This window comes from Crocuta crocuta, unplaced genomic scaffold, assembly GCF_008692635.1.
Source record: "Crocuta crocuta isolate KB4526 unplaced genomic scaffold, BGI_CrCroc_1.0 scaffold14, whole genome shotgun sequence".
Taxonomy (NCBI): Eukaryota; Metazoa; Chordata; class Mammalia; order Carnivora; family Hyaenidae; genus Crocuta; species Crocuta crocuta.
In genome coordinates this window covers 3,049,880-3,076,400 of record NW_027530209.1, presented here as the reverse complement: position 1 = coordinate 3,076,400, position 26,521 = coordinate 3,049,880, and the positions used below count along the sequence as shown (strand labels likewise).

General features: G+C 40.8%; 1 protein-coding gene across 1 annotated transcript in view; it reads right to left on the bottom strand.

The window, feature by feature from the left end:
- The window catches only part of SLC25A13 (solute carrier family 25 member 13), a 184,552-nt gene extending 177,909 nt beyond the window's left edge, over nt 1-6,643 (bottom strand). Inside the window, exons 1-2 of the mRNA XM_077765407.1 lie at nt 6,360-6,643; nt 256-370 (exon numbers count right to left, since the gene is read on the bottom strand). Coding sequence (XP_077621533.1) covers nt 256-370; nt 6,360-6,643 — 399 coding nt within the window. The remainder of the gene's footprint in view (nt 1-255; nt 371-6,359) is intronic.
- Nucleotides 6,644-26,521: the final 19,878 nt, after the last annotated feature.

The following is a 26,521-nucleotide window of genomic DNA, read 5'->3' as shown; positions in this document are numbered from 1 at the left end:
AATTTCCAAAGGAAATCGTGAGTACGAGTAGTCTATCTTGTAAACGTTTCTAATCAATAAACCAGACCACCACGCTACAAATAAACCACTGGGAATAATTCCGAAGTAACAGACCAGAGCCACCATAAATTGGGGCGATTTAACCCAACAAGAAGGTCTGGTTAAATAGGCCATGAAAACAGGGCTTGCTCAGTTGCTGCTAAATACATTTGCTAAGGGAATTATATCACTGCAGCAAGGGCACATCCTCCTTACCTCCAGCCAAAACCAGCACACACCTGCAGATTCACACACTCCTCTGTTCCAAGACCCACCCAAAGGCATCAAGGCATCATGGCAGGAAGGATGGGTGCTTATGAAGCAGCAATTGCTGGGCAAGGAGAGTAGGAAGAAACCATGCTTAGCAGACCTAATTCTTACAAACAGTGGAAAACTCAGGGAGGAGTGATTCCATTTGAGAACTCAACAGAAGCAGAGGCGGGACACAGGACAATAGGTCAAAGAAGCAGAAGTCAGAGCCCTTCCATCAATCTTAAAAAGAACTCAATATCCAAAAAAGACCTGCTCCCTGATTTTCTCACACTATACCTTGGTTTTGAACCCTTCCAAACCCCGCCCCTTCTACCCTCCAGTTCTCTATTGGCAAAGGCAGGTGGCCGGTGTGCAAAAAGTAAAAGAGTTTTACGGGGGACCTGGTCGAATTACAAATTTTTCTGGAACTCTGTTTCTTTACCCAGCAAGAAGGAATAAGACTGGTGGGGAGGAGAGAGGACCACTGTGTTATTTAAATCCCATTCCTCACCAGCTCCATCAGTTTAAGAAATCCTAAATCCAAACCTCAGTAGAACCACAGAAAGCTACCATCATCGTGGTAGAATAAAAACAATTCAAACTTTCTTTCCTTCCTGTCTAGCACAAAAACTGGTCAGGTTTATTATGATGTTATGATATCACCAAATACCTAGTGGTTTTACCATAAGGGAAAGAAGCTTCCCATTTGAAAAATATCCTTAATAAACTCAAATTACATTCCATCCTCATTAACAAACCTCTGAATAGGCCATTGTTATAAGATGAGAAATGAGAAAAGCATGGAGGTTAAATATAGAGTCCAAGTCCTAAGTAGTAAACACTGGATTAAGATTTTTACAAAAGCATCTGACAGTGCAGATAGCTGCACAACTCTATGAATATATGAAACGTACTGAACTGTACACTTTAAATGAGTGAATTGTATGGTATGTGAAATAATTCCCAATAAAGTTATTTTTTAAAAAAAAGGTATATGACAATTCCTCACCTGAACAATCCGGTTTGAAAGCCATAGCAAATCAGGGTGCCTGGGTGGCTCAGTTAGTGAAGCGTCCAGCTTTGGCTCAGGTCATGATCTCACGGTTCATGGGTTTGAGCCCCGTGTCAGGCTCTGGGCTGACAGCTCAGAACTGGAGCCTGCTTCGGATTCTGTGTCTCCCTCTCTCTCTGCCCCTCCCCCGTGCTTGGTCGCTGGCTCGCTCGCTCTCAAAAATAAGTAAACATTAAAAATGTTTTTCTTTTCTCTTTCTTTCTTTCTTTCTTTTTTTTTTTTTTTTAAATAAAGCCAGGGGCACCTGGGTGGCTCTGTTGGTTAAACATCCAACTTCTGCTCAGGTAATGATCTCACAGCTAGTGAGTTAGAGCCTCGCATCCAGCGCTGTGCTGACAGCTCAGAGACTGGAGTCTGCTTTGGATTCTGTGTCTTCCTCTCTCTCTGCCCTTCTCCCACTCAAGCTCTGCCTCTCTCTCTCTCTCTCNGAAAGTCGGACGCTTAACCGACTAAGCCACCCAGGTGCCCCCAAAGAAAGTTTTTTAAAGAAAGCCATAGAAAAATCAACACTTCAATGAAACATATACTAAGTGTTACAGCATGCTACAAACTACTGGACTAGGATGACTAGGAAATACACATACATAACTGATAACATGTGAATTCTCACATGCACATTTGCAAACAGAATTCTTTTTAAGGCCTGGCGGGGCGGGGGAACAGATTAAGAGCAAAGACTTTGAAAACACACTGGCAGGGTTCAAGTCCAGGCTATATCATTTATTTGCTATATAACTTTAAGGAAATTACTTAACGTTTCTGGACCTCAGTTTTCTCACCTGTTAAAATAAGGACAAAAATAGAGAGCGCCCTTCTTGGTATTATGGAAAGTAACTGAGTTATTATTTGTAAAGCACTTGGGAAAGTGCCTGGCACATAGCAAGCACTGTGTAAGCAGTTCTTACGTAAAAATCTGGTTTACTCTGAAGCACCTAATTTCCCCTCCTATGCCATCTCCTCTCTCTCATACACTCTACCCCTTACCCAAATGACCAGGCAGGCAGACCCTATGGAGCACAGGGTGAGAGCAGACTCTGGAGCCAGAATGGCTGCATCTGAACTCCAGCTCCTTTACTTCCTAATTTTCTGCTCTTAGGCCACTTACATCTCCTCTTGGTGTCCAGAGTCATCATCTATAAATCGTGGATGATAGCATGTAACTCATAGGACTGCTACAGGCTATAGGTAAGTTACTAACAAGAAGAATTGGACCAAATCTCTTATCTAGTAAGCACTCAGGAAGTGTTCACTGCTCTTTTGTGGATTTCATTACCTGCTATTCTATCCCCTACATGCAGCAAGGGCTGTCACTCTCTGCCTTACCTGTGGTTTCTTGTCATCAGAATGGGTCTTCCCTCTTTCCCCATCCATTCTTGCAAAACCACCACCACCTTTGAGATGTTTCCTCCTCCTACCCCCACAGAAACGGTCTCCTTCCCCGATGCTCCCATAGCCCCTTTTAAGGCACTAACCACTCACTTCCATGAGAGGATCTGGCCTGTAGTATAGTTGTGGTTTTCTAGAAGGTCCAAAAGGAGACCAATTCATTTTCACTTCCTCAGTTTAGTCCCATTGGGAACATTAGAAAGAACATAATACACAACTCTGAAGCAATCAGTGACTGAGGCAACAACTCCTCCAAGAATGCAGTACTGATACTAAGTGCTCTAGTCCTACAGACCAAATTCTCATTATTAATAATGCTTCAATTTGCTCCAAATTTCTCTCTTTTAGTTCTAGCCCCAAGTTATCAGTCTATGTCCAGTTTTATATCTGAACATCACTCATGCCTGAACTCAAGTGAGCATTCTCTAACTTTGAAGCTTCATCTAGTTTCGTCTCATCATTATTGATGTACAAATTCGACCAATGACCAAGAATGAATGTTCGCTACAACCAAATGGGGACAAAGAGGTAGGGGAGGTTTCCCCTCTTATTACTACTTTTTTTTTAAATTTTAATGTTTTATTTATTTCTGAGAGAGAGAGAGACAGCATGAGCAGGGGAGGGTTAGAGAGAGAGGAAGACACAGAATCTGAAACAGGCTCCAGGCTCTGAGCTGTCAGCACAGAGCCCAACCCGGGGCTTGAACCCACGAACCGTGAGATCATGGCCTGAGCCGAAGTTGGACGCTGATTGACCGAGCCACCTAGGCGCCCCTTATTACTACTTTTTAAAAATGCATTTTTTTGTGGAGTTGCAAGAAATAACATCTTAAAAACTCATTTACATTTTAATACATGCAGGGCCGTGGTTGGAAGTTTTTAAAAGAAATACTGAAAACGATACAAATAGTACAGGCTACTACAAAACTAGGCAACAAGAGAATGGAAGTTTTTATAGTTTGTCTCTTATAAATAATAAGAGTTTTAGATCAATGTTATCTCATGAAAAAACAAATACCTTTTGCATCATTATGCAGAAGTCTTCATGCAGAAATGGAAATAAAAGCAGACCAAAGACTAGATTCTTGGCCTTCCTATTTGAACTATTTAAATGAAGAGGGATATGAATAATTAGTTACATTTGGAAGAAAAGAAAAAAAGACTAAGGAAACTCAGAATAAATGATCAAGAGATCAAGAAACTGCTAGGTGTGGCCAAGCTCATCCAGAAAATATCAGATCTGCTTAATTAAATATTTAAACAATTCACTACAGTGAGTGCTGGAATTCACCTACAATTGTTGAGTTTCAGATTCTTGGCCCAACCTCTGAGCCATTCCATTGAAGTGGGCTCTCTCCGAGGCAGGCTCTTCAAGTTTTAAGAGGGGATGTCAATCCTACTTGTAAATGAGGCTGTTAAACCCATGCTCTGTGTTCAACACAGCAACATGGAATAAGCGCACGCCAGGAAAAGGCAAAGAGCACAGCCTTTAACTCAGTTTGCCCAGCCCTGACCATAGCTGACAGAATCACCTCACAAGGATAGTGCCCAAAGGCAACTAAGACGCATTCTTAGACTAAGGTAGACCAGCACAGCTTGCTTTGGGAACTTTTAAGACTACATTTACTGCACTGCCCTGGAGCTACAATGAGGGACATTATAAAAAATGGTCTTATGGAACCCACAGACATATATTTGTGATCATGAGCTAGTTCTGAATGCAGTTCGCTCACAGCACATAAAAGTACAAGGGTAGAAAAACTGCCCTCAGTACAAAGAGACTTCTCTCCCAAGTAACTGACTGACCTCGCTGATCATTTCCTCTTTGGCTGCTAGAAAACGCTACCACCTCTAGCAAATACATCCTTATTTTCCACTAACTTTGGTCCTGGCTACATCTTCCTTTCCCTTTATTCTGTCTTTTCTCATCTACTCTGACTTGATTTTGATGTCTTGTTGGATTGTACATATACGTACATACAATAGGAGCCATCAGAAATCCTGGAAAGAGGCAAGGCTAAATGAATAAATAAACACACAAGTTCCCAAAGAGTAAAAATGAAATGTTTCATTTTCCCCCCTTACTACTTGGCTAAAATTCAACTGCACTTATTGACTGATATGATGTGATCGTTTAATAAAGATACAATCAAAAAGTTAAATCTGCTTCCATGTCACTTATTTTACTTTATACTAGTTCATGATCCTTTTCTTATATTCAAATTACATGCATATTCCCAATTTAGGTTCTTCAATTATTTATCTCCAAATTAAGTAAAATTATTTAATTCACCTGAAGATATAAAAAATAATAGAGCATGGGAATCTATTTTCACCTACTCTCCTGGAAGAAGTCATGAATTCACATTAGGCCTTGTAATCTTGACTGGATACAAATTCAATGCAAAGAAAAGGTCAAGAGCTATTGAGTTTGCAAGGGTTAATGTAGCTACCAAAAATGAATACCAGTGATCCTCAAAGAATCTACTAAAATAGGTATATCTACCCATATGTTCACACACACATAAATATACTTGTGCACAGACCCAAGAACACACTCCTGAGTAAGGAACTCAAAAGTCATTACAGAAAAGAAAAAGGCCACTTAGGCCGCATAATCTAGAAACAGGAAGAAGTCTGCAGATTTGGGGAGCCTGGAGAAACTTAAGTCATAGAACATCATTTAAATATATTTGTCTGCTTACAATTTCCATTGCAAATGTGATTAGTTTGCTTGAATAAATAGGAGTATGATGTGTTGGCCATGTTTTCCTCTTGAGGGTTATCACAGAGTTTTGATTAAGGACAAATGTTTGAAATGTTGGGTATATTTAAGTTCACTGCACTTAAAATGAACTAAGAAGTGTATAGGCTTGATTAAAGGGCTGCCTTCGTGAACTTAAAATTAAAAGCAATAAATTCCAATGATTCAAGTGATTGGGACTAAATATGGTATTCTGCCAGAAAAGTTGAAATGGAGTCCAAAGAGACTGAAATGGTGTCCAGGTTTCAAAAAATGGTGAAAGAGGAAAGGTCAAGCTGTCGGAGCTGCCTTTCCTCCGGGTTAGTGAATGATTCGCATTACGCAGAATTCCTTTTAAGTAAAACATCACAAGAGTTACAGGCTCCCAGGACAATCTGTTTTGTCATTTCTAAAAAGAAGCCTCTCAAATGCTCAGAGGCCGGTATGTAAGTNGGCCCTCTCCATTCTTACACACACGCGCTCAGGCCAACTATTCCGAAGTCTCTAAAACGGAAGTCAAGGTGACTTCCCCACCCTCGGGAGGGCGGAGCCTTTGAAACCTAATAGGATCTGGCTTCAGCCCGGGCTGTGCCGCCGGGAAGCAGAAGCCCGAGTCAATAACAACCGGGGTCAGAAGCAGGTGCGCTCTGAGGTGGCCGAGAGGGCCTGATGACCCCGGGCCCTTCCCCACCCCGGGCGCACCTGGCTTCTCTAAGCCGACCTTGGCTCAGCCCGCCGAGCGCCAGCCCGGCACAGACTTCCCTCCCGGGCCAAGTGGGAGGGTTCAGCCGGCAAAGTTTCTACCGCAAGGTCGGGCCTCCGTCCCCGCATGGGCCACATGTGCTGCCCGGGGGAAGCGGTCACCTACCTCCTCCGCTGCTGCAAGGTGGAACAGCTGCCCCGCGCCCCTGAGTTTTTGCTTTCCCCGTTACACCAAATCAGCACGTGAACACCCGAGCCCTCGGGCCCCGGCCGGCGGGNTGCGCTGTCCAGCGGCCAGGGCCGTGCAGCGGTGGTGGGGTGCAATCCGTCGACCTGGGGGTGGGTGACCTTGCGAGGGAAGCCCCTGGCCTCGGCCATACCAGGGTCTATTCCAGGGCCCTTGAGACCCGCCAGGAGGGCCACGCACCCTGGGGAAGTTGAGAACTCCATTTGGTCACTGTTTGGCCAGATGTCCTTGTAGGTTCCCTTTTTGAGGGGGCTCCGCTGTATGCTATGCTCTAATGCATCCAAAAGCACTGGCCAGTCAGTGGGAAGATAGGAAAGTAGTATCACTAGCAAATCGACTTTTAGGCCAAATCTGTAAACTCTAAGTACCAAATGAGTATGTATAATGCAGAACATGTATTTGTGACGCTACTTCATTTCAGCCCTGCGTATGAGGATCACAGAGGTCAAAAGATCCCCCCGGCCCCCAACCAGATAGGCCCTGATAAAATAAATAGATCAAAATTATAATGGAAAAATTAAATATATAACCACCGGAGATCTTAGCTTTCTTCATTAAAATTCCATTCATTTATCTCTGCCATTAAAATTTATAATTAAGGCAGTGGTGGTCAGGGAAAAGTGCTTTAAATATTTTGTGAATTATGGATATAACCTTTCAGCAGTAGTGTTTATTGCATAATTATGTTACTTTATCAACACTGATTGAGGGCCTACTGTGTGCTAGTTGCTGGAAATACCCAAATGACTTGAGAGATGGACTCAGTCCTTAAAGAGCTTAAGGGCAAGTGAGGAAGCAGACACATAAATAGTCAACTTCTATTTAAATAACCTGTTAAGGCAACAACCTGTTCCCAGGGCACTGTAGGAACATTTAGGACTCTGAAGGTCCCTTAGAGGAGATGGTGCCTAAGCTGAATGCAGGAAAGTGGCTGTGTCTTGGTCCAATGAAGTGGAGGGCAAAGATTTTCCAGCTAGAGCCTGTTTCAGTCTGTGACTCCCTCTCTCTCTGACCCTCCCCCACTCACGCTGTCTCTCTCTCTCTCTCTTTCCTAGAAATAAATAAAACATAAAAAAAAAAATTAAAAAAAAAAAAGATTTTCCAGCCAGAGAAAATGAAGAGAGGCAGGAGGCCCAGAAATTGCTGGAGAACCACAGTAAATTATGAAAGTAGTTGATCATGAAAGGTGACTTGAGCTGTGGAACTGGTGGATGAAGACTCTGGATGGACAGGTAGGGACCATGTCACGAGGCACGTGTTGGGTGCCATGTTGAAGGGTAGGCACCTTAACTGAAAGGCTTTTAGACAGGAAAAAGCATGGGAAGGTTTACAATATAGGTGGATCCCTCTGCTTGCAGTTTGGAAGATGGGGCAACTGAACTATTGCTATATTCAGACAGCACAGGCTGAGGGCCTGAAACCAGAGATGGGGTAGGGCTGAAAGAATAAAGGAGGTAAAATTAGTCACCGGTGTTGACTAATTATATGTGGGGGTAGGAGAGAGAAAGGGAGTTACCCTGTCTTGCACATACAGTCCTGGTAGAGATGTTGGAAAGACACCAGAGATCAGTAATACAAGAAGAGTGTTTTGAAGTGTGTGTCTGTTTGTAAGAAGAGGATGTGCAATATACAAATTACCTTGTAAAAGCCAGAAAAATAAGCATTTCAAAAAGGAGCAATTGATTAACATACTCTCAAGAGATCTAACAAATCCCTGTAAAACTTGAACATGTTCATAGGCGGAAGAGAAAAACCATACAAAGAAGTGAAATAATAAAGACAAAAATCAAAAACAAGAAAATTGGTATAGAAAAGAATGGAGGGGATGAGTCTAAAGTTCATATGGAGAGGCGGCTCTCCCTGCTGTAAAGGAATTTAAAAGGTACAGAGAAAACACAACCTCATGTAACAGAGCACATCATTCAGTGCACATTTGTTTTTAAGGGCATCACTGAAGCTCTCCTCTTATAATGCAGATGAACTTTAAAAATTTTACGTGTGGTTTAAATCTATCTTAACCAAAATCAAGTGTATGGTTCAGTCATGTTAAGCACACTCACATTGATATGCAATCAATCTCCAGAACTCTTTCCATGTTGCAAAACTAAAACTATATGCTTTATATTAAACAACCACTCCCAGACTCCCCTCCCCCGCAGCCCCTGGCAACCACCCTTCTGTCTCTGTAGAAGGGTGACTACTCGAGGAACCTCAAAAAAGTGGAATCATACAGTATTTGTCTTTTTATGATTGGCTTATTTCATTGAGCATAATGTCTGCAAGTTTCATCCAAATGGCAGCATGGGTCAGAGTTTTAAGACTCTTTAAGACTTAGTAATAGTCCCTTAACTTTTAAAGAAAAAATAGAAAAAGAATCAAGAACCTGTTCGATTTTCTTGAAGTCTTGAAGAATTTAGGAAATTATAGTAATCACCAAAAAAATCACTCATAATCCTACCCCCACAGTTAGCCACTGTTAGCATTTCATTGTATTTTATTCAAGTCTTGATATCTCCATGTGTTTATGCAAAGAGAGTTCTATTTTTTTTTATCTTATTAAGATTTTCTTTTAATTCCAGTATGTTAACATCAAGTGTTATGTTACTTTCAGGTGTACAATATGTTCAGTCAACAAATCTGTACATTACTCAGTGCTCATCATGGTAAGTTTTCAGAGAAAGTTATATTTTTTAATTTAAATAGAAGGAATCACACTCTGTGTATAAGCTTCCTGCTCTAACCAAGCTACCACATACTTGGTGACTTGTAAGAAATGTATTCTCTTACAATTCTGGAGGTCAGAATTTCAAAGTGAGCCATAAGGGGCTAAAATCAATGTGTCGGTAAGGTTGTGCTCTCTCCAGAATATTTAGGGAAAATCTGGTGTTTTTTTTTTTACCTTTTCCAAAGACTCATGACCCCTTCCTTGATCTTCAAAGCTAACATACATAGTATCTTCTGTCTCTGACTGCTTCCCTCACATGACTCTTCTGTCTGAGATCTCTGCCTCCCCCTTAGAAGGACACTTACTGTGCCACTTAGAGACAACCCAGATATCCAGGATAATGTCTCCGTCTCCAGATCTTTAATTATATCTGCAAAGTCTCCACCAAATAAGGTAACATTCATAGGCTCTAGAGTTTAGGATGTGGACATCTTTTGGGGGAGGGGCATTAGTCCACCTGCCAAGCTTACCACACCGTGGATGCAGGTATATCCACAAATGGAACAAAGTGTACTTCACCTGAGTCAGACTCAGTTATTAAGCTTCTCCCTTCATTCTAGAATTTCGCAAAATATCAAATTTTTTAAAAGTTTAACTGTCACAAGCCCTAAAATGGGAAAGATGCTCCTTGATTTCCACATAACCTTTAACCAATAGCATGATGTGAAACATCATCCTGGAAGATAAAGTTGCCTAGGCACCTGCCACTTTGCCTCCTACCACTTCATCATGTCCTGGCAGGCTTAGGAGCACTCTGGTAAGTGACTTGTCTCATACTTGTCCCTTCTCTCTGTCCCCAGACTACCCTCTTCCCTACCATTTAAAAGTAGCTGACACTAAATTTTGACTGAAAATTATGGGTTGTAAGTTGAGTTGTGTCCCCCCTGCCCCCCAAGTCCAAATCCCTTTTACCTCAGAATGTGACTCATTTGGAAACTGAAGATGTAATCAGTTAAGATGAAGTCATACTGGAGTAGGGTGGACCCTTAATCCACTATGACTGGTGTTCTTATAAGAAGCCACAGAGAGACACACACTGGGAGAAGGCCAGATGATGAAAAGGCAAAGATAAGTGTTAGGCGACTATAAGCCAAGGAATGCCAACAATCAGTAGCCAGCACCAGGAACCAAGAAGAAGAAAGACTGGATTTTACCTACAGTCTCAGAGGGAGCATAGCTCTGCCCGATTGGGAATAATCACTTTGCCTCCAGAACTATAAGACACTAAATTTCTGTTGTCTGAAGCCGCCCAGTTTGTGGTACTTTGTTACAGCAGCCCAAAGAAACCAACACAGGTCCCAAAGCCATCTGTCTTGAAGCACCAGATGCCAACCTGGCCTGCTGGGAAAGGAGCCAGTCCAAATCATTGGAAAAGCTCATGGGCTATGAAGGCTCACAGCCTGAGTATGAGCTCAAGCCCCAGGAATTCAGAAGAGAGAACATATGTGTCCTGCTCTGAGCTTTCACCTTTCCCAGGGCAGCCACACTTTGTAGATGCCCTTTGACCATGCTCTTTTCCCCAGCTGCCTGAAAAACAAACAAGCAAACAAGAGGCACCGCTACCAACAACCAGCATGCTCCCAGATGCCAGCATGCAGAAAAGGGTGCTTGAGCAAAACATGGAAATTTTAGGCATGAAATACAAATTGCAATATGATCCTTTGTATGGAGTGAATTTTGCAAAGGTAATGCCAGGCTGGTAAAGGGCATGCGTGATAGCAAAAGAAGCACCATGAAATAACTAAATGAAGAGCTCCCAAGTTCTGACCTTGCACAGGCCCTAGGACCTTCTGTGGCAGTCCTTTGTATTTTGAATCCTGCCACGTGTCAGGTCAAGCATGATGAGCCTTCCCCGAGAGTGGGTTAAAGGTAGGTCGGAAATGAATATGACCTAGCTTCTTAGTAAACCCAATGGAGAAAGCTGTGTCGACACTTTTTTAGTTAACAAGGAAAGAAGGGGAGGGAGGAAATGAGTCAGGATAAGGAACCAAGACATCTTGAGAAAGTGTGATTGAAAGCAAATCCCCAAAGTTTGAGGTATACTCTGAGAGCAAGGCCTTGAACAGCTGCTTTTTGGGAGCAGAACAGGTATTCACAAGCATGTGAACACTTGCGCCCATGGGTAGACCTTCAGTTTCACCAAATACAAGATGAGTCACCCAAAAAATGGAATTAGGGGCCATAATAGCAATCAGCATTCTGCTGGGGAAAAGGAATCACAATTACTAACTTTACATACAATTCATCCTAATGTCCTAGTCAAGGGCTAAATATCCCAATTAAGGGATAAATGATTAGATTCACAAGCACTGAAGTTACATACTTAGCAGGAGGCAAAGAAAACCTCTAAAGTCTTCTATGGCAGCCTCAAATTTGGTGATGAATTTAAATGTCTAGTTTCAAGTCCCCAGGGTACAGTGTTGACTGGTGAGAGTATCTAAATAAGATATTGGGATAGCAGATGGCACATAGTACCCTAAAAAGTTCTAAGCTGAGTTGTGTGATTGCTGTGTATCCTGAGAGCATAAAGGACTCGAGTAAATTGAGTAGATAGCTGATGCTGACCAGTATTCATGGGACTATATACACTATTTATACTTCACAGGTTGAGCATTGATCGCTACAGCCCCTGCCACCATGGTCTTATATTCTAGTGTTAAACCATTTCTCTGTCCTGCATTATAAGGTCTTGACCTGAGCACAGAAACAAAGACAGTCCTGGCCCTCAGAGAATTCACAGATCTACTATTCAGGTCTTTGTTGAATATCATATCAGAGAAATCTCCTGCCCCCACTCCATTCACCTACTGCTTAGGTTTTCATTCTATCCCTTATCATCACCTGGCATACATTTATTTATGTATTTGTTGTCTCCCTCCCCCACTAGAATGAAAGCAGAGACTGTATCTCTGTTGACTCATTGCTGCATGCTCAGTGTCTGCAACACTATCTGGTATGTACAAGGCACTCAATAGTAATCTGTTTAATGTCTGCATTGAAAACATGAAGTCCTACACCTAGAGTACCAATACGTCTAAGGTTTGAGGAAGATTACCCCACAGGGGCTAATGGGTAGACGCTTAAATTAAGGACATCACAATGACCTGGCTTCATCCACAATTTCAAAGCATGTTCTGAATATCCTATATGAAGGTGTTAGACCAGACCAGTTGCTCTTCCCAGTACCTTATTCCAGCACCATCCATAAGAAAAATGTCCCTAGTATCTTATACAACTCTGACAAAAGAAGTAGGTAAGTAAGAAATAGTAGGAATCTTTTGAAGAGCATCTAATGGTATGAGTACAACAGTTGTCTAAACCATGCTGAAGCAAGGGTCATGCCTTATAACCTGCTGTGTTGTACAGACCAGGCTCAGAACACTGGTGTATTGGTTCCCTATTGCCATTGGAACAAATTACCACAGATTTAGTATTGAAAACAACATAAATTGATTATCTTATACTTCGGAAGTCCCAAATGGGTAAAATCAAGATATTGGTAGGGCTGTGTTGCTTTCTGTCTGGAGGCTCTAGGAGAGAATCCATTTATTCCTTGCCCATTCAGCTTCTAGAAGTTAGCTGCATTCCTCGGCTCATGGTCCTCCTTCTCCATCTTCAACACCAGCAAGAGGGTCCAGTTCTTCTCATACCAGTCAATCTGATCTCTTCTTCTGCCTTGCTTTTCTGTACTTAAGGACCATTGTTATTGCATCAGGCTCACCCACCTAATCCAGGATAACCTTCCAAGAGTAAGGTCAATTGATCAGTGTATTAGTTTGGTAGGGCTTACCATAACAAAGTGCTAAAGACTAGGTAACTTACACAAGAGACACTTATTTTCTGGGGGCTAAAAGTCTGTGAACAATGTGTCAGCAGAGTTAGTTTCTTCGTCAGGGTTAGTAAATCTCTCCCCTTGGTTTATAGATGACTGTCTTCTGCCTGTGTCTTCACATGATCTTCCCTGTGTGCATACCTGTGTCCTAATCTTTCCTTATAAAGATACTAGGCATATTGGACTAAGGCCCATCCTAATGATCTCATTTTAATTTGATTATCTCTTTAAATACCCTATATCCAAATATAGGCACATTTCTTGTGTACTGGGAATTAGGATTTCAATATGTGGATTTTGATGGGTATACAATTCAGCTCATACTGATTAACATCTTTAATTCCACCTCGTAACTTAATTGTCTTTTGGGATATAATGTAATTTAACATATTGAGAGGTTCTGGGGATCAGGACATGAACATCTTTGGGAAGCCATTATTCTGCCTAGTTCTGAATATGGTATCTCTGGTGTAAAAATCTTAAGAGAAGTCACAGTTCCTAGAGTAGAATATTTAATACATCTAACCATAGTCCCATAAGATCTCAGCAATTGCTCACAGGAATTATGTCAAGTCTTTAAAGAGATTGAGCTCTGTTTCTATGGCCTGGAACCAGAATACCCCAAGAACTTTCACCAAGCCCAAGTCTGTGCTTATGAATCTGGCTGAGATCCCTGAGCCCAGCAGGCTACTCAAAGCAGTGGCAAACAAAGCTTAGGCTACCTTGACCCCTCAGTGCACTCAGGAGGGTATATCAGAACAATCAGATGCTTCAGCAGACCAGCATCAGACCAGCAGGAAGGAGCAGAAGCCAATAATCTATACAGTTAGTTCTCCAGGCCTGGCCATCTGTAGCATGGAACATTTCTTAGTGTAGCCACTTCTTTCACAATAATTCCTAAAACTCGTTATCAAGAGCTCTATAATTCTTTAAGAAAATAGATACTTGGGGGGCACCTGGGTGGCTCAGTTGGTTGGGCATCTGACTTCAACTCAGATCATGATCTCGCAGTTCATGAATTCGAGCCCTGCATCAGGCTCTGTGCTGACAGCTAGAGCCTGGAGCCTGCTTCAGATTCTGTGACTCCCTCTGTCTCTCCCCCTTCCCTGCTTACCTATCTCCCTCTCCCTCTCCCTCTCTCTCTCTCTCTCAAAAATAAACAAACATAAAAAAAGTTTTTTAAGAAATTAGATACAAGGTAAAACAATCTTACCAAAACTGGTTTAAGGTTTATATTTTTATAAAACACAAACACCACTACCTCCACCACCACCACCACCACCACCAACAGACTCTATTCAGGTATTATTTGTCTCTTTTGCACTCTTCTTTATATCTAAACAAGATGTAGAAAAAATGAGAACTAGTTGAGCCATGTAGATTCTACCATTGGCTCTTGTTATTAGCTTCTCATCTCTCTATTTGTTTAACTAGCTTCAGATCTGGTGAGTTAAAAATCAGACATTCATTTGAGTCCCAGCTCTACTACTTTTGGCTGTGCAACCTTTGGTCGGTAATAAACCTCTCTGAGCCTCAGTCTCCTGGTCTGTAAATGAAGTTTAAAAAATATCCATTTTGCAAGGTTGCTACGCTATTGAGCTGAATATATAAATCATTTGGCATATAAACATATGTTGTAAATAATAGTCACACTAGAATGAAAGGGTCGGAGCATCTGTCCCCCTTGACCCCTTCCTGCTCTGGTGTTCTCTGATTCTATTCTAGTTTTACTGCTTCCCGTATTCTCTTATGCGGATGAAAACTGTTCATGCCTAGGCTCACTGTCCCAGAATCTTTCAAAGGCAGGCAAACATAGGGATGGGAAAAAGGAGGGAGGCACATCCATTTAGAAGGATTGGAAAATCTACTTTGGAAGCTGGAAATGAAACTGCAATGAGGCAGAGAACAGGAGAGCACTTGAGTATTTATGAACAACCTATTAGTGTTAGCCCTAGGTATCCAATTTAAGGATAGTGGACCAGATGGTCCATGTCCGAACTTGTTTGTCAGTTGGACACAATCACAATCCCAGCCCCAAGGCCACCAGCCTCTCCAGTGCTTTATCTTACTTTCTGCTGCCACTGCCTGAGTCCATTAGCGATCCGCTGCTGGAAAGAGAGGCCAGCACAGTCACCCTCCAAGGACTCTTGCAGGTGGCGGAGCTCATTCTCTTAAGGCCGTAGTGCAGCCAAGATCTTTAAATATCAACGGTTAAAATTAAGAAGAAACTCATCAGATACCAAAAGGGGCAGGAGAATTCAAAATCTAGCTGAAATGTCTAGCTTTTCACTGTGACTCCACGTAACGTGGACCTTCCTGCCTCTCAGGCCTTCTCACTGCTTACTTCCTGACTGCCTCCAGGTCCTCTACAGGAAGAGCTTTCCTGGCCCAGGGCTGGTGGCCTGCTGGGAACACCACAGTCCCACTCCCTGATTCTCTTCTTCATCCTCAGGTCCTCAGGGGTGCCTTCTCTGACCTCCTTTCTAGTGCAGGAACTCCTTGGGGTGCCTGGGTGGCTCTGTCGGTTGAGCGTCTGACTTCAGCCCAGGTCATGATCTCACGGCTTGTGGATTCAAGCCTTGTGTCGGATTCCGTGCTGACAGCTCAGAACCTGGAGCCTGTTTCAGATTCTGTGTCTCCTTCTCTCTCTGTCCCTCCCCCACTCGTGCTCTGTCTCTCTCTGTCTCAAAAATAAATACACTATAAAATAAAAAAAAATAAAATAAAGCAGGAACTCCTTGTTACTCTCTATCTCTGCATCCTGTTTCTGGCCTTTTTAAGCACTTTGTGACAATGAGTTAATTACTTGTGTTTGTTTGCTTGTCTGTTTTCTGGGTTTTGATATGAAAAGTTACCTGGGACAGAAAGATTGGAGCTAGATATAGATCAGGAGAATGGCCTCTAGTTCTGAGGTAGATCTTGAGCCTTTCTACTGGTAAATGACCTGATTCAGTAACCCAATCAACATCACTAAAAGTAAATAACTTAAGACTTGATGTTATGGACTGAGAGGGGACCTGAATTTTCCAATTGAAGTCTGCCACTTAGTAGCTTTATCTCTGTGTGCAAATCACTTCTCTCCCTCTAGAACTCAGTCTTTTTACCAATGAAATGAATGTACCTGATATTGAAGATGCTCAATCAATTTCCTTCTCCCAATTCATCTAAACAGAAAGCCAGTCTGCCAACCTCAGACATAGTTGAAATAGGAAGCCATACTTTAGTGAGAGTGGGATGGGTTGGTATGTATCAGGTAATGGCCTCTGTCCTTTAATAAGGGAACAGATCTCCACTTGATCCAGTCCCACACTCTGGCAAGAGTCATAGGTTGGATAGGTGACTGCCTACTTCATAAGGCGGAACCACAAAAGGTACATGATCTCTCGTCACAAACTGTGACAGGCATTTCCTCTAAAGCCCCTGGTTAATTTAGATAGCTGTCCTAGTAGAGCCAGCCTAAAGAGCCATTTACACGTTTGAAAGGCCCAGGCTGATGGGACACATAACAGAAGTTGTTGGGGGAAAGATCCCTCCAGAACTTTGCTGCCCAATGCTGTAACACAAGCCACATGTGGCTACTGAGCACTTGACATGGGGCTAGTGTGAACTGAGATGTGCTGAAAATATAAAATACATGTTGCACTGCAAAGATTTTAGTATATAAAAGCAGATGTAAATTATGTCACTAAATAAGTTTTAAATTTATAACGTGTCAAAATAGCAATAGTTTAGACATGTTGGATTAAATAAAATGTATTCTTAAAATTAATTTTATGTATTTCTTTTAATGTAGCTGATAGAAAGTTTTAAATTACTAAGGGGCTTGCGTAATGTTGCTATTGAATAGTGCTGATCTAGAGCTAGTTGCGTGTGTGTGTGTCTGTGTGCACGCGTGGTGTGCACACGCACACATGCATGCATGCATGCGTGGGGAGGGGCCAGGGAGAGAGAGGGAGAGGGTGGAGGAGTTGGTGCAGCAAAGGGAGACATTGATAGAGAAGATGGGAATGGGTCAAGAAGACATTCTGCCTAATATGTCCCCAGTCCATACTCAAGTGCACCATTAGGTAGCAAGCTAAGGAAAGTTTGGTAATGACAGTGCATGGGTTGGGATCTCAGAGGTAAAAAGTTGAGGGATTTTCAGGATCTATGACTTCATGTGAGAATAGGGTAAGATGAATAGAATGAAGCAGGAGGCTAAGAAATGAAATACAATTCTATTACCCCACCCAGCCCTCAAAATTTCACTGCACCCTGCACTTGCACACTGATGAAGAGAGTTATAATGGGAAGGAAAAAGGCTAAAATAAGCCCTGTGGTGGACTAAACATAGATTGAGCCTTAGTGTGAGTTATTTAGGAATAGGATTTGAGTTTATTGCATAAGGGTTCATTTATTTTAAAATTCTTATTCAATTATAGGAAGTTTTAACAACACAGAAAACAACAAAGAAAAAAATTAAAATGATCCATGTTGTCCTAATCCAGTTACAACTACTTGAATGTTTAAAAGTAATTTTCTTCCACTTCTTTTCTTTGTATGCATGTGTGTGTGTTATAATGATGTGTCATATTATTGGGATTACACAATTTGTATATCTTATATGTCATAAAAATTATATCCTGTCACTAATTATTCTTGAAAAACATAATTTAAAATGTTACCTGATATTACATCACAAGAATTTATCAGCACTTCAACCATTCTCTAATGATTGGGAGTTCTAAGCCATTTGTCATTTTTCTCTATCATAAGTAAAATGTGATGAATACCTTCATACATCATATTTGTTCTAATTTAAGTAAAGCAGAAGAAGTTTACAAAAGGCATTATGGAGAATGCAAAGGAGGTCAATGGGTGTCCTTATATGCCTTTTTTTAAAATAGAGGGAGTCAGTTGAACCAACTCATTTTTGTTTTCTTCTGATTTTGAAATCTTATGTCTGACTCTTCAGAAAAAAATATTTTAATTTTTCATTCTTTGGCTTTTTTGTCATTAAAATATACAAAAGCATTTTATAATGTTTCTGTACAGCAATGATTTAGAACATGCTTTGAACATTTAGCTTTCCACACTTTCAGAACTTTGAACTGACTATAGATCAATTCTCTCTATCCCACATTTCACTTCAGAAGAACGAGAAACACAAAGACAAACTTTTAAGGTACATTAGAACTGAAAATAACACATGTTAAATATTAGACATCCAGTGTTAAGAACTGTGAAGGCTCTGAGATTTTAGTCTACTTGCAAGCTAACAAGTTTCCATGGATGCTGGCAGAAGACATGAGACTCCGGGGTCAGAGACAAAGGACAGTTCATTGTTCACAGTAACAGTGACAGCATCAGTTTTGGTTTCCCTAGGTCCCAGTTCCCACAAGGCAGCACAAAGAGGGCTAGGTGAGACTTTCACATGTGGTTATTTGCATTACAGGGGAGGTGCCCTGAGTTAGGAAACCTGAATCTTTTATAAGGGACAGTAAGCATGCTGTTCTAAGTCCAGGAATTTCCATTTCCAAGGCTGTTTCTTATACAAATGTCCTTACATAATCTGGAGCAAAGGCCACTTAGAGCCTCTGCTAATTAGAAGTGCAAACATGCGAGAGATCTGTGTAGAATTATCTTTTTTAAGTTTATTTGTTTATTTGTGTGGGGGGTGGGGGGTGGGGAAGGCCAGAGAGAGAGAGCAGGAGAGAGAATCCCAAGCAGGCTCTATGATGGAGGTAGAGCTCATGGCTATGAGATCATGGCCTGAGCTGAAATCAAGAGTCAGACACTTAACAGACTGAGCCACCCAGGCACCCCAAGAATTAACTTTAATTGGAGCATGAAGATGGTGTTAGGAACTGGTTGGAGTGTGTCTGTACATCTTATTCATGAGACTGTTGCTATTTCCATCAGGACCAACCCGAGGCCTCTTTTTGTCTGGCTTATTGTACTTTCTTTCCATACCCTTGTCTACAGAAGTTAATGTGTGTATGCATAAGCAAAGCAGCCTGTACAGAGATTTATCCAGATCTGGATACAATAGCTATCATGTCCATTTCCATGAGTGTAGTCAGGGAAAGCCATCCAGCTCTGCCAGCAAGACTGCAAATGCCTGGGAAACAGATTAAAGAGCCTACCCTCTCCCTCTTAGAGAACGGAATGGAATAACACCCCAGAAACCCCACATACTCCTTGAAATTACCTACATCCACTGAATATGGCTGAAATGCCACTGATCACCAGTAATAGTCTAAAAGGAGGTCTCACCAAAAAGATTTTGTTCCCTGAGGGAAAGTCTTCATAACGTTGGCATGAATAAGTTATGAAAAGCCTTCACAACTGAAAGAGACATAATCATCATTCATGTATAACAGATTTGTTTATTCTGTAAAGATTCATTTCAGTTGATTAATTATCAGTATCTGCTGATGGTGGGGGTAACAAGGCTGTGCTGATGAGAGAATTATTGAAGTACATGCTTAGAATATTTATCACTGAGCACATATTGTATAAACTTAGCATATTTATCATGTTCTTTTTGTATGGGCTCTTTTTTCTCCAAAATAGATTAAACAGCATGGCTGATGCTGTAGGCACTTTCCCTTCCACATATGGTACTCTATTGTTTATAGAGAAATTTACTGTTTTTGTATATAATACCAATAGTCCGTAATAAGTGTGACACTGTGAGTGGTTCCTGTGTCTTTCTCAACCTTAGGCAGACCTATTCCAAAATAGACTGCAAATTGTCATCTCTAGTACATAAAATTTGATCTTTGGTCAACCGATCCCCAATAGTACACTGTTTAGAGAAAAAGTGACAATTTGTGTCAATTGAAGTTAAGCATTTTAAATGAGAATTAAAGGGCACCTGGGTGGCTTAGTCGGTTAAGCATCCGACTTTGGCTTAGGTCACGATCTCACGGTTCGTGGGTTCAAGCCCCGTGTCGGGCTCTATGCTGACTGCCAGCTCAGAGCCTGGAGCCTATTTCAGAGTCCGTATCTCCCTCTCTCTCTGACCCTCCCCTTCTCACGCTGTCTCTCTCTCTCTCCTAGAAATAAATAAAAATATTAAAAATAAAAAAATAAATAAATGAGAATTAAAGGTGAAAGTTGGCTACATTTAAATTAAAATATTAAAATCGATATCTTTCAACATAATCTATAGGTAATGATCTTCAAAAGAACTTCTCATTCCATTTATTGACTATGATAGTAAGAACCACCATTTACTGATTCCCAATTATATGTCATACATTGAACTAGATGCTTTAGATATATATGCTTTCACATTCAGTCTCCAATACTCGTGAAGCTCATATTATTATTATCTCCTTACCATACCTCAAGAAAGTAAGGCATAAAGAGACTGGATCACTTGTCTAATATCACTGATTTATATATGACCAGGTTCGGATTCAAACTACTCTCTTTTTCCTGCATTGAGGCTCTCAACTACCACCCTGGATTGCTTTCTCTTCTGGTCCTTAGGCAAGGCCACTATACAAGGATTGTGATCCCAGCTCCAATAATACTATCTTTGTGACACTTTTACCTTCTTTGGTTCCCAGTTTCCCCATAGCTTTATCTCACTCTCAAATATTTACCTCTTTCCTTATCTCTCTTCCAGAGCTTCTGACTCATACTAATTATTCATGTATTTGCCTTCTGGCCATTAGTACTTTAATATGTCCAAATTGGATACTATCTCAACCAGCTCCTCCCATACTGACATCTATTTCAATAAGTGGCACCATCAGCCATCTTGTTGCCCAAACTAGAAATGTGGGAAGGGAGAGGCATTCTTGACTCTTCTCTTTCCCTCACTCTCCATAGCCCTTCAATCTCTAGATTCAAGAGCTGTAGATTCTACCATGTAAATATCTCTTCTCTCTACCGCCACCACTATGGTAATGTAAGCAGGATCATCTCTCCTGAGGAATTCTGATAATCTCTTAAAAGATCTCCCTGCCCCACTTCATTCTCCTCCACACCGTTCTTCATCCTACATCCAAACCTCATCAGGCCACTCCTTTAATCAGAATCTTTTAATAGCTCCCTGCTGTCCTTAAATTCCCAAGAACACAATCTTGCTTGCTGGCTCTTGTATACAACTTCAGCCTCATCTTTGACCACTTTCCTCTCTGCAACTTCTGCTTCAGTCAAGCTGCTCTCATTTCAGTTTCTTAAACTCCTCTCCCACTCTCTTTTCCAATGTTGTTCATTCCACCATGGGGAAGATGTTCACTTTTCTTCCAAAATGATTGCCACGTGGAAAGGAGATAGCAGACTGCTTCCTGCTTTCCTACCATGATGGCTCAATTTGCAGGTATCAATAGTAGCTACCCTGCTCTAAGGAAATAAATTCTTTTATTTTCCCCCTCTACTGAACCTCTCAAATATTTGAAAATGTAATTGGATCATAACAAACATAGTAAATAGCGCTGAACATTTAAATAAGCAGTTTCCCAGGGCGCCTGGGTGGCTTAGTCGGTTAAGCGTCCGACTTTCGCTTAGGTCATGGTCTCGCGGTTCGTGGGTTCCAGCCTCGCGTCGGCCTCTGTGCTGACTGCCAGCTCAAAGCCTGGAGCCTATTTCAGAGTCTGTGTCTCCCTCTCTCTCTGACCCTACCCTGCTCACGCTGTCTCTCTCTCTCTCTCCTAGAAATAAATAAAAACATTAAAAAAGTAAATAAATAAATAAATAAGCAGTTTCCCTACAGGAAAATTGATCTCTGATTGATTAGGATGACTGATGATTTATAGTTGGGGTGTAGTAGGTTCAGCAGTTGCCACTGGGCCTATGTCTCAGAGGACTCATGATATCAAGTGTTACCATAACCTTGACACCCACGTACATATTAAATCAGAAGCTACCATTTGCTTTATTGCTGTTAAGACTAGAAATTTATTATGCTTCTAGAACTTGTCAGGGCCTCTGAGACATCATGAGGCTTGATGTACCCACATGGAGCTATATGAAGCCCCATTGTTTATGGATCACTTTCTCTTCCATTTTCTCCCTCTTGTGACTTTTCCCATGAATTTTTTCAATGTCAGAAAAATGCATTCAAAAGATTATAAACAGCAGTTGGTAATCAGTGCATAACAGCTCTCTGTGTATAATACAATTAGGTGTACATTAGACACTGGGCATAATAAGAACACTGTCACTGTAATAGAACTCTGTCAAAGTACCAATGCCTCCCACTTTGAAAATACACAGATCAATTTTGTATTCCCTGTGGAAGGGGAACAGTATGACAGTTGCATGGCATTACTCAGTGACAAAGTTCAAGAGATTTTGCTTATCCTATTCTGAAGGAAGACAGTATACATGCAAATTTACATGCTATTTAATATCCTTCTATCTCCTTCCTATTGAAGCTGTATGCTTGATGCTTTCAAGCTAAATTTAACCAAGATTTTAAGATATGTCCATAGTTACTTGTCCATAGGTACTAAAGAATTAGTGAAAGAAATTTTATGTTGTTGAATATTGAATCTGTCTCAATTAAAACTAAAATGTATTGCTTGCATAAAATATCCAGGAAAGACAAATCTATGGAGACAAAAGTACGTTAGTAGTTGCCAAAGGTTAGGGATGGGAACAGGGAGTGACTTCAAATGAGCAGGATGTATCTTTTGGAGGTGACAGAAATGATAAAAAATTGGATTTTGGTAATGGTCATATGACTGTAAATTGGCTAACGATCATTGACTTGTTTATTTTAAGTGAGATAATTTTAAGCTATGTAAATAAAAAAAGTTTTTAAAGACTGACTCAACTACAGTGAACATTCTCATACTCAACTTCGTGGTTCTTTTTTTTTTTTTTAATATTTTTATTTATTTCTAAGAGAGAGAGAGAGAGAGAGACAGCACGAGCAGGGGAGGGTCAGAGAGAGAGGGAGACACAGACTCCGAAATAAGCTCCAGGCTCTGAGCTGGCAATCAGCACAGAGCCCGACGCGGGGCTCGAACCCACAAACCACGAGATCATGACCTAAGCGAAAGTCGGACGCTTAACCGACTAAGCCACCCAGGCGCCCCATCAACTTTGTGGTTCTATATAAGTATATTCATAGAACTAATTCTGAGATATATAACTGGTGGACCAAAGGCATGTCTATTTTAAAATTTTCAGAAATCATCAACTTAACTTTCAAATTTTATTTAGCACTTTAATGTCTTACCAATAGTGTATGTCACTATCCATTTCTCCATAACATTGCCAGCATTTGATAATAATATGTTTTTGATACTGTAGCAAAATGCTTGTTGTCATTAATTTTTAATTATTGGACTGTTTTAGTTGTTTTTAAAATATTCTTATTGGCCATTTGTATTTCTTTGCAAGTTGCTTATATCCCTTGTCATTTTATTTATTACTATTTTTTAATTTGAGAGAGAGTGCTCACGTGTGTATGTGTGTATGAGCAGGGGAGGAGCACAGGGAGAGAGAAAGAGTCTTAAGGAGGCTCCATGCTCAGAGCGGAGCCAGAGGCGGGGCTAGACCCTATGAACCTGGGATCATGACCTGAGCTGAAATCAAGAGTTTCAGGCTCAACCAGCTGAGCCACCTAATGTCCCTTAATTTTAAATTTTGAGATAATTATATATTTACATGAAATTTCAAAGATAGTACAGAAAGGTGTATGTAGTCTTCACCCAGTTTCTCCTAGTGGTTACATTTTACATTATTATAGTACAATGTCAAAGCAAGAAACCCATATTGGCACAATGTATGTGCATGTGTGTGTATGTGTGTGTATGTCTCTGCTGCTTTATCACATGCATAGACACAGAAGTATTCTATTATCACAAAGATCTCCCTCATGCCACCTCTTTGTAGTCACAGCCATACCATCATCTCCAAACATCCTAATCCCTAACCACTGATGTGTTTTCCATCTATGTAATTTTGTCTTTTTTGAGAATGTTACTTAATGTAATCATAAAGTATGTAACATTTGAGAGTGATTTTTTCACTCAGCATAACACCCTTGAGGGCCATGCAAGTTGTCATATGTATCAAAAGTCTATTTCTTTTATTGTTTAGTAGTAGTCCATGGCATGGATGTACCCATTAACTGTTTTTAAATATCTTAAAACTTTATAATGATTTTTTTCATTTTGAAAAGTTTGAAAAACATCAAAAGATGGATAATACTTTGTGGCACATGAAAACTATTTTGCACGTGAAAGACAAATTTCAGTGTCCATAAATAATATTTTATTGGAACACAGCCATGCCCATTTGCTTAGTATTCTCTAATACATGGCTTCTTTCATGTTACAATGACAGACAGGAGTTGTGACGGTTACCACTGCCAGGAGGGTATAAAGCCAGAGAAAGGGAGGGCTCTGTCTTGACTTCTCCCACACAAGTCTTGCCTACCTTGCCACCCTAGCTGCTTGGTTTGTTTGATTTCTTCCCATACTTCAGTGGAATTTGCATTTATTCAAAATCTGATTTTCCTTTGCTAAATGAGAGCTTTGGAACATCTTAAATTGTCTACCTTAGGGGCAGCTGAGTTCACAGATCCCAGTTCAGATCTTCTATTCCCCTTTTTCCCTGCCGCCCCCGCCAAATGAATAAACATTAAAAAAGAAACCTTTCTTCCCAACTTCCTATAAAACAATTAATCCCCAAATCCTTTAAAAAAATTCTCTACCTTAAATAGTTTTCATCATAGTCATTTCCCTTTATATAAAGGACACAGAACTGCAGAAATGCATAGATCTGGCATCCCAGGCCTCTATTCTAACAGCAACAGCTTAGCCACAAGGCCAAAGCAACTATCGTATGGCATTACAGAGAGGCAGCATAGTGTAGTGAAGCCTGTGAATCTTGGGAAGGCTAGTTAACCTGTATGGATCTCAGCTTCATACCTGTAAAATTGGAATCATCATAATGATCTAGGTTCTACAATATTTGTTTCTTCCTTATCTCTCATGTAAATGAATTTCTGCTTTACAGACGGGCATGTGATTGCCTCTAAGGAGGTCTATGTTTCCCTTGTAGATTTGGCCATGAAGGTAAGCTTTGAGAAACAGGCTGTGGCAGAAGTGATAGGTGCAAAGGAAGGAGTGTAGATGAGGTATGGAGCCACTTGGATTATGTGGATGAGAACAACACCCTAGAGATGGCTGAGCACAAGATAAAGAATGCCGGGAGCACCAACTTCTGGACTCTTAGATGGGGGGAGGGGGGGGGGAGAATAATTTCTATTTTACATAATTTCCAGTATTTTGACTCTCCATTACACAAGGCTGGACCATTCATCTAAACTGCAGAGCCTATCAGGGCTGTTGTGAGAAACAGTTAAGAATCAATTAAAGCCGATATATAGAATGGACTCTATAAACATGCCTTTCTTTTCTTTCTGACTTCATCATTCATTTCTGTTTACCACAGAGCAATGTAGTATGCAGAGCTATACATAGAGAAGGAACTCAATAAATAGTTTTGACGAATTGAACTGACTTCAGTACGCTGAGATAGGGAGAGATTCCAGTCTTCCCACACTCTTACACACTTGGCAAAATATATGCCATGGTTTATATTTCTGAATGAGGAAGGCTGACATTCATTCATATGCCTTGATTGGAAGATCCCCACTGTTCAACAGCCTGGATTCTTTTACAAGGGTTTGAAGTTGGCTTCTGTTGCCTTCTGAGAGCCCAGGAATTACATACCACGTACTGTGCCTGCTGAGGTTCCACATGGGTCTCAGCAGGCAAGCCAGAAAGGCAGACTCAATAGTCACCATGTTCTCTAGGGGAGGCTGTGCTGTGATTAACAGCAGCTTCCAGCCACTGCCCATCATAAATTACAAGCGCTCTTCCAGGGGGTCTATCCTTCCAAGCATGACTCCATAGACTACTCTCCTCAAATTTCCCACCTCTCCAAAAGGAAAATGACCCTATCATAGATTCCTGGGTAGCTGCCATAATAAACTGGGGAAAGGTGCCATATTTGATGAGACCCTTAACTCAGTGGGAAGGTTGGATTTTCTGAAAGACGCCCGCATATGAAGAGATTACAGGTGATAACCCTCATTCCACAGCTCTGGCTTTAGCATTGGGACTGCTACTTGATTTTTTTTTTTTTTTTTATATTTGGGAAACAAAGGAAAGAGCAGAGCTACATCTGCTCCCACACTGTAATAACACCATTTAAAACCTAACAAATGTTAACTAACTAGAATTAAAATAGAAGCTTTAAAAAAATAAAAAGAAATGAAAAGTAAAAAAATCAAGAGACTTGACTGGAAAATAATGGACATATATAACAATAAATTTAAGGTATATAGGACGAAAGCTACATTTAGATATATTGAAAACTGATTGCCATAATAGGTTTAATTAATATCCATCATCTCATACAGATACAATAAGAATCAAAAAAAAGTTATCATCACATAGATAACATCACATATGATATATAGAAAAGTTGATAGGAGAATAGATCCTAAGAATACTTATCACACAAGAATACTTATCACACACACACAAAACAGCTTCTTGTGAT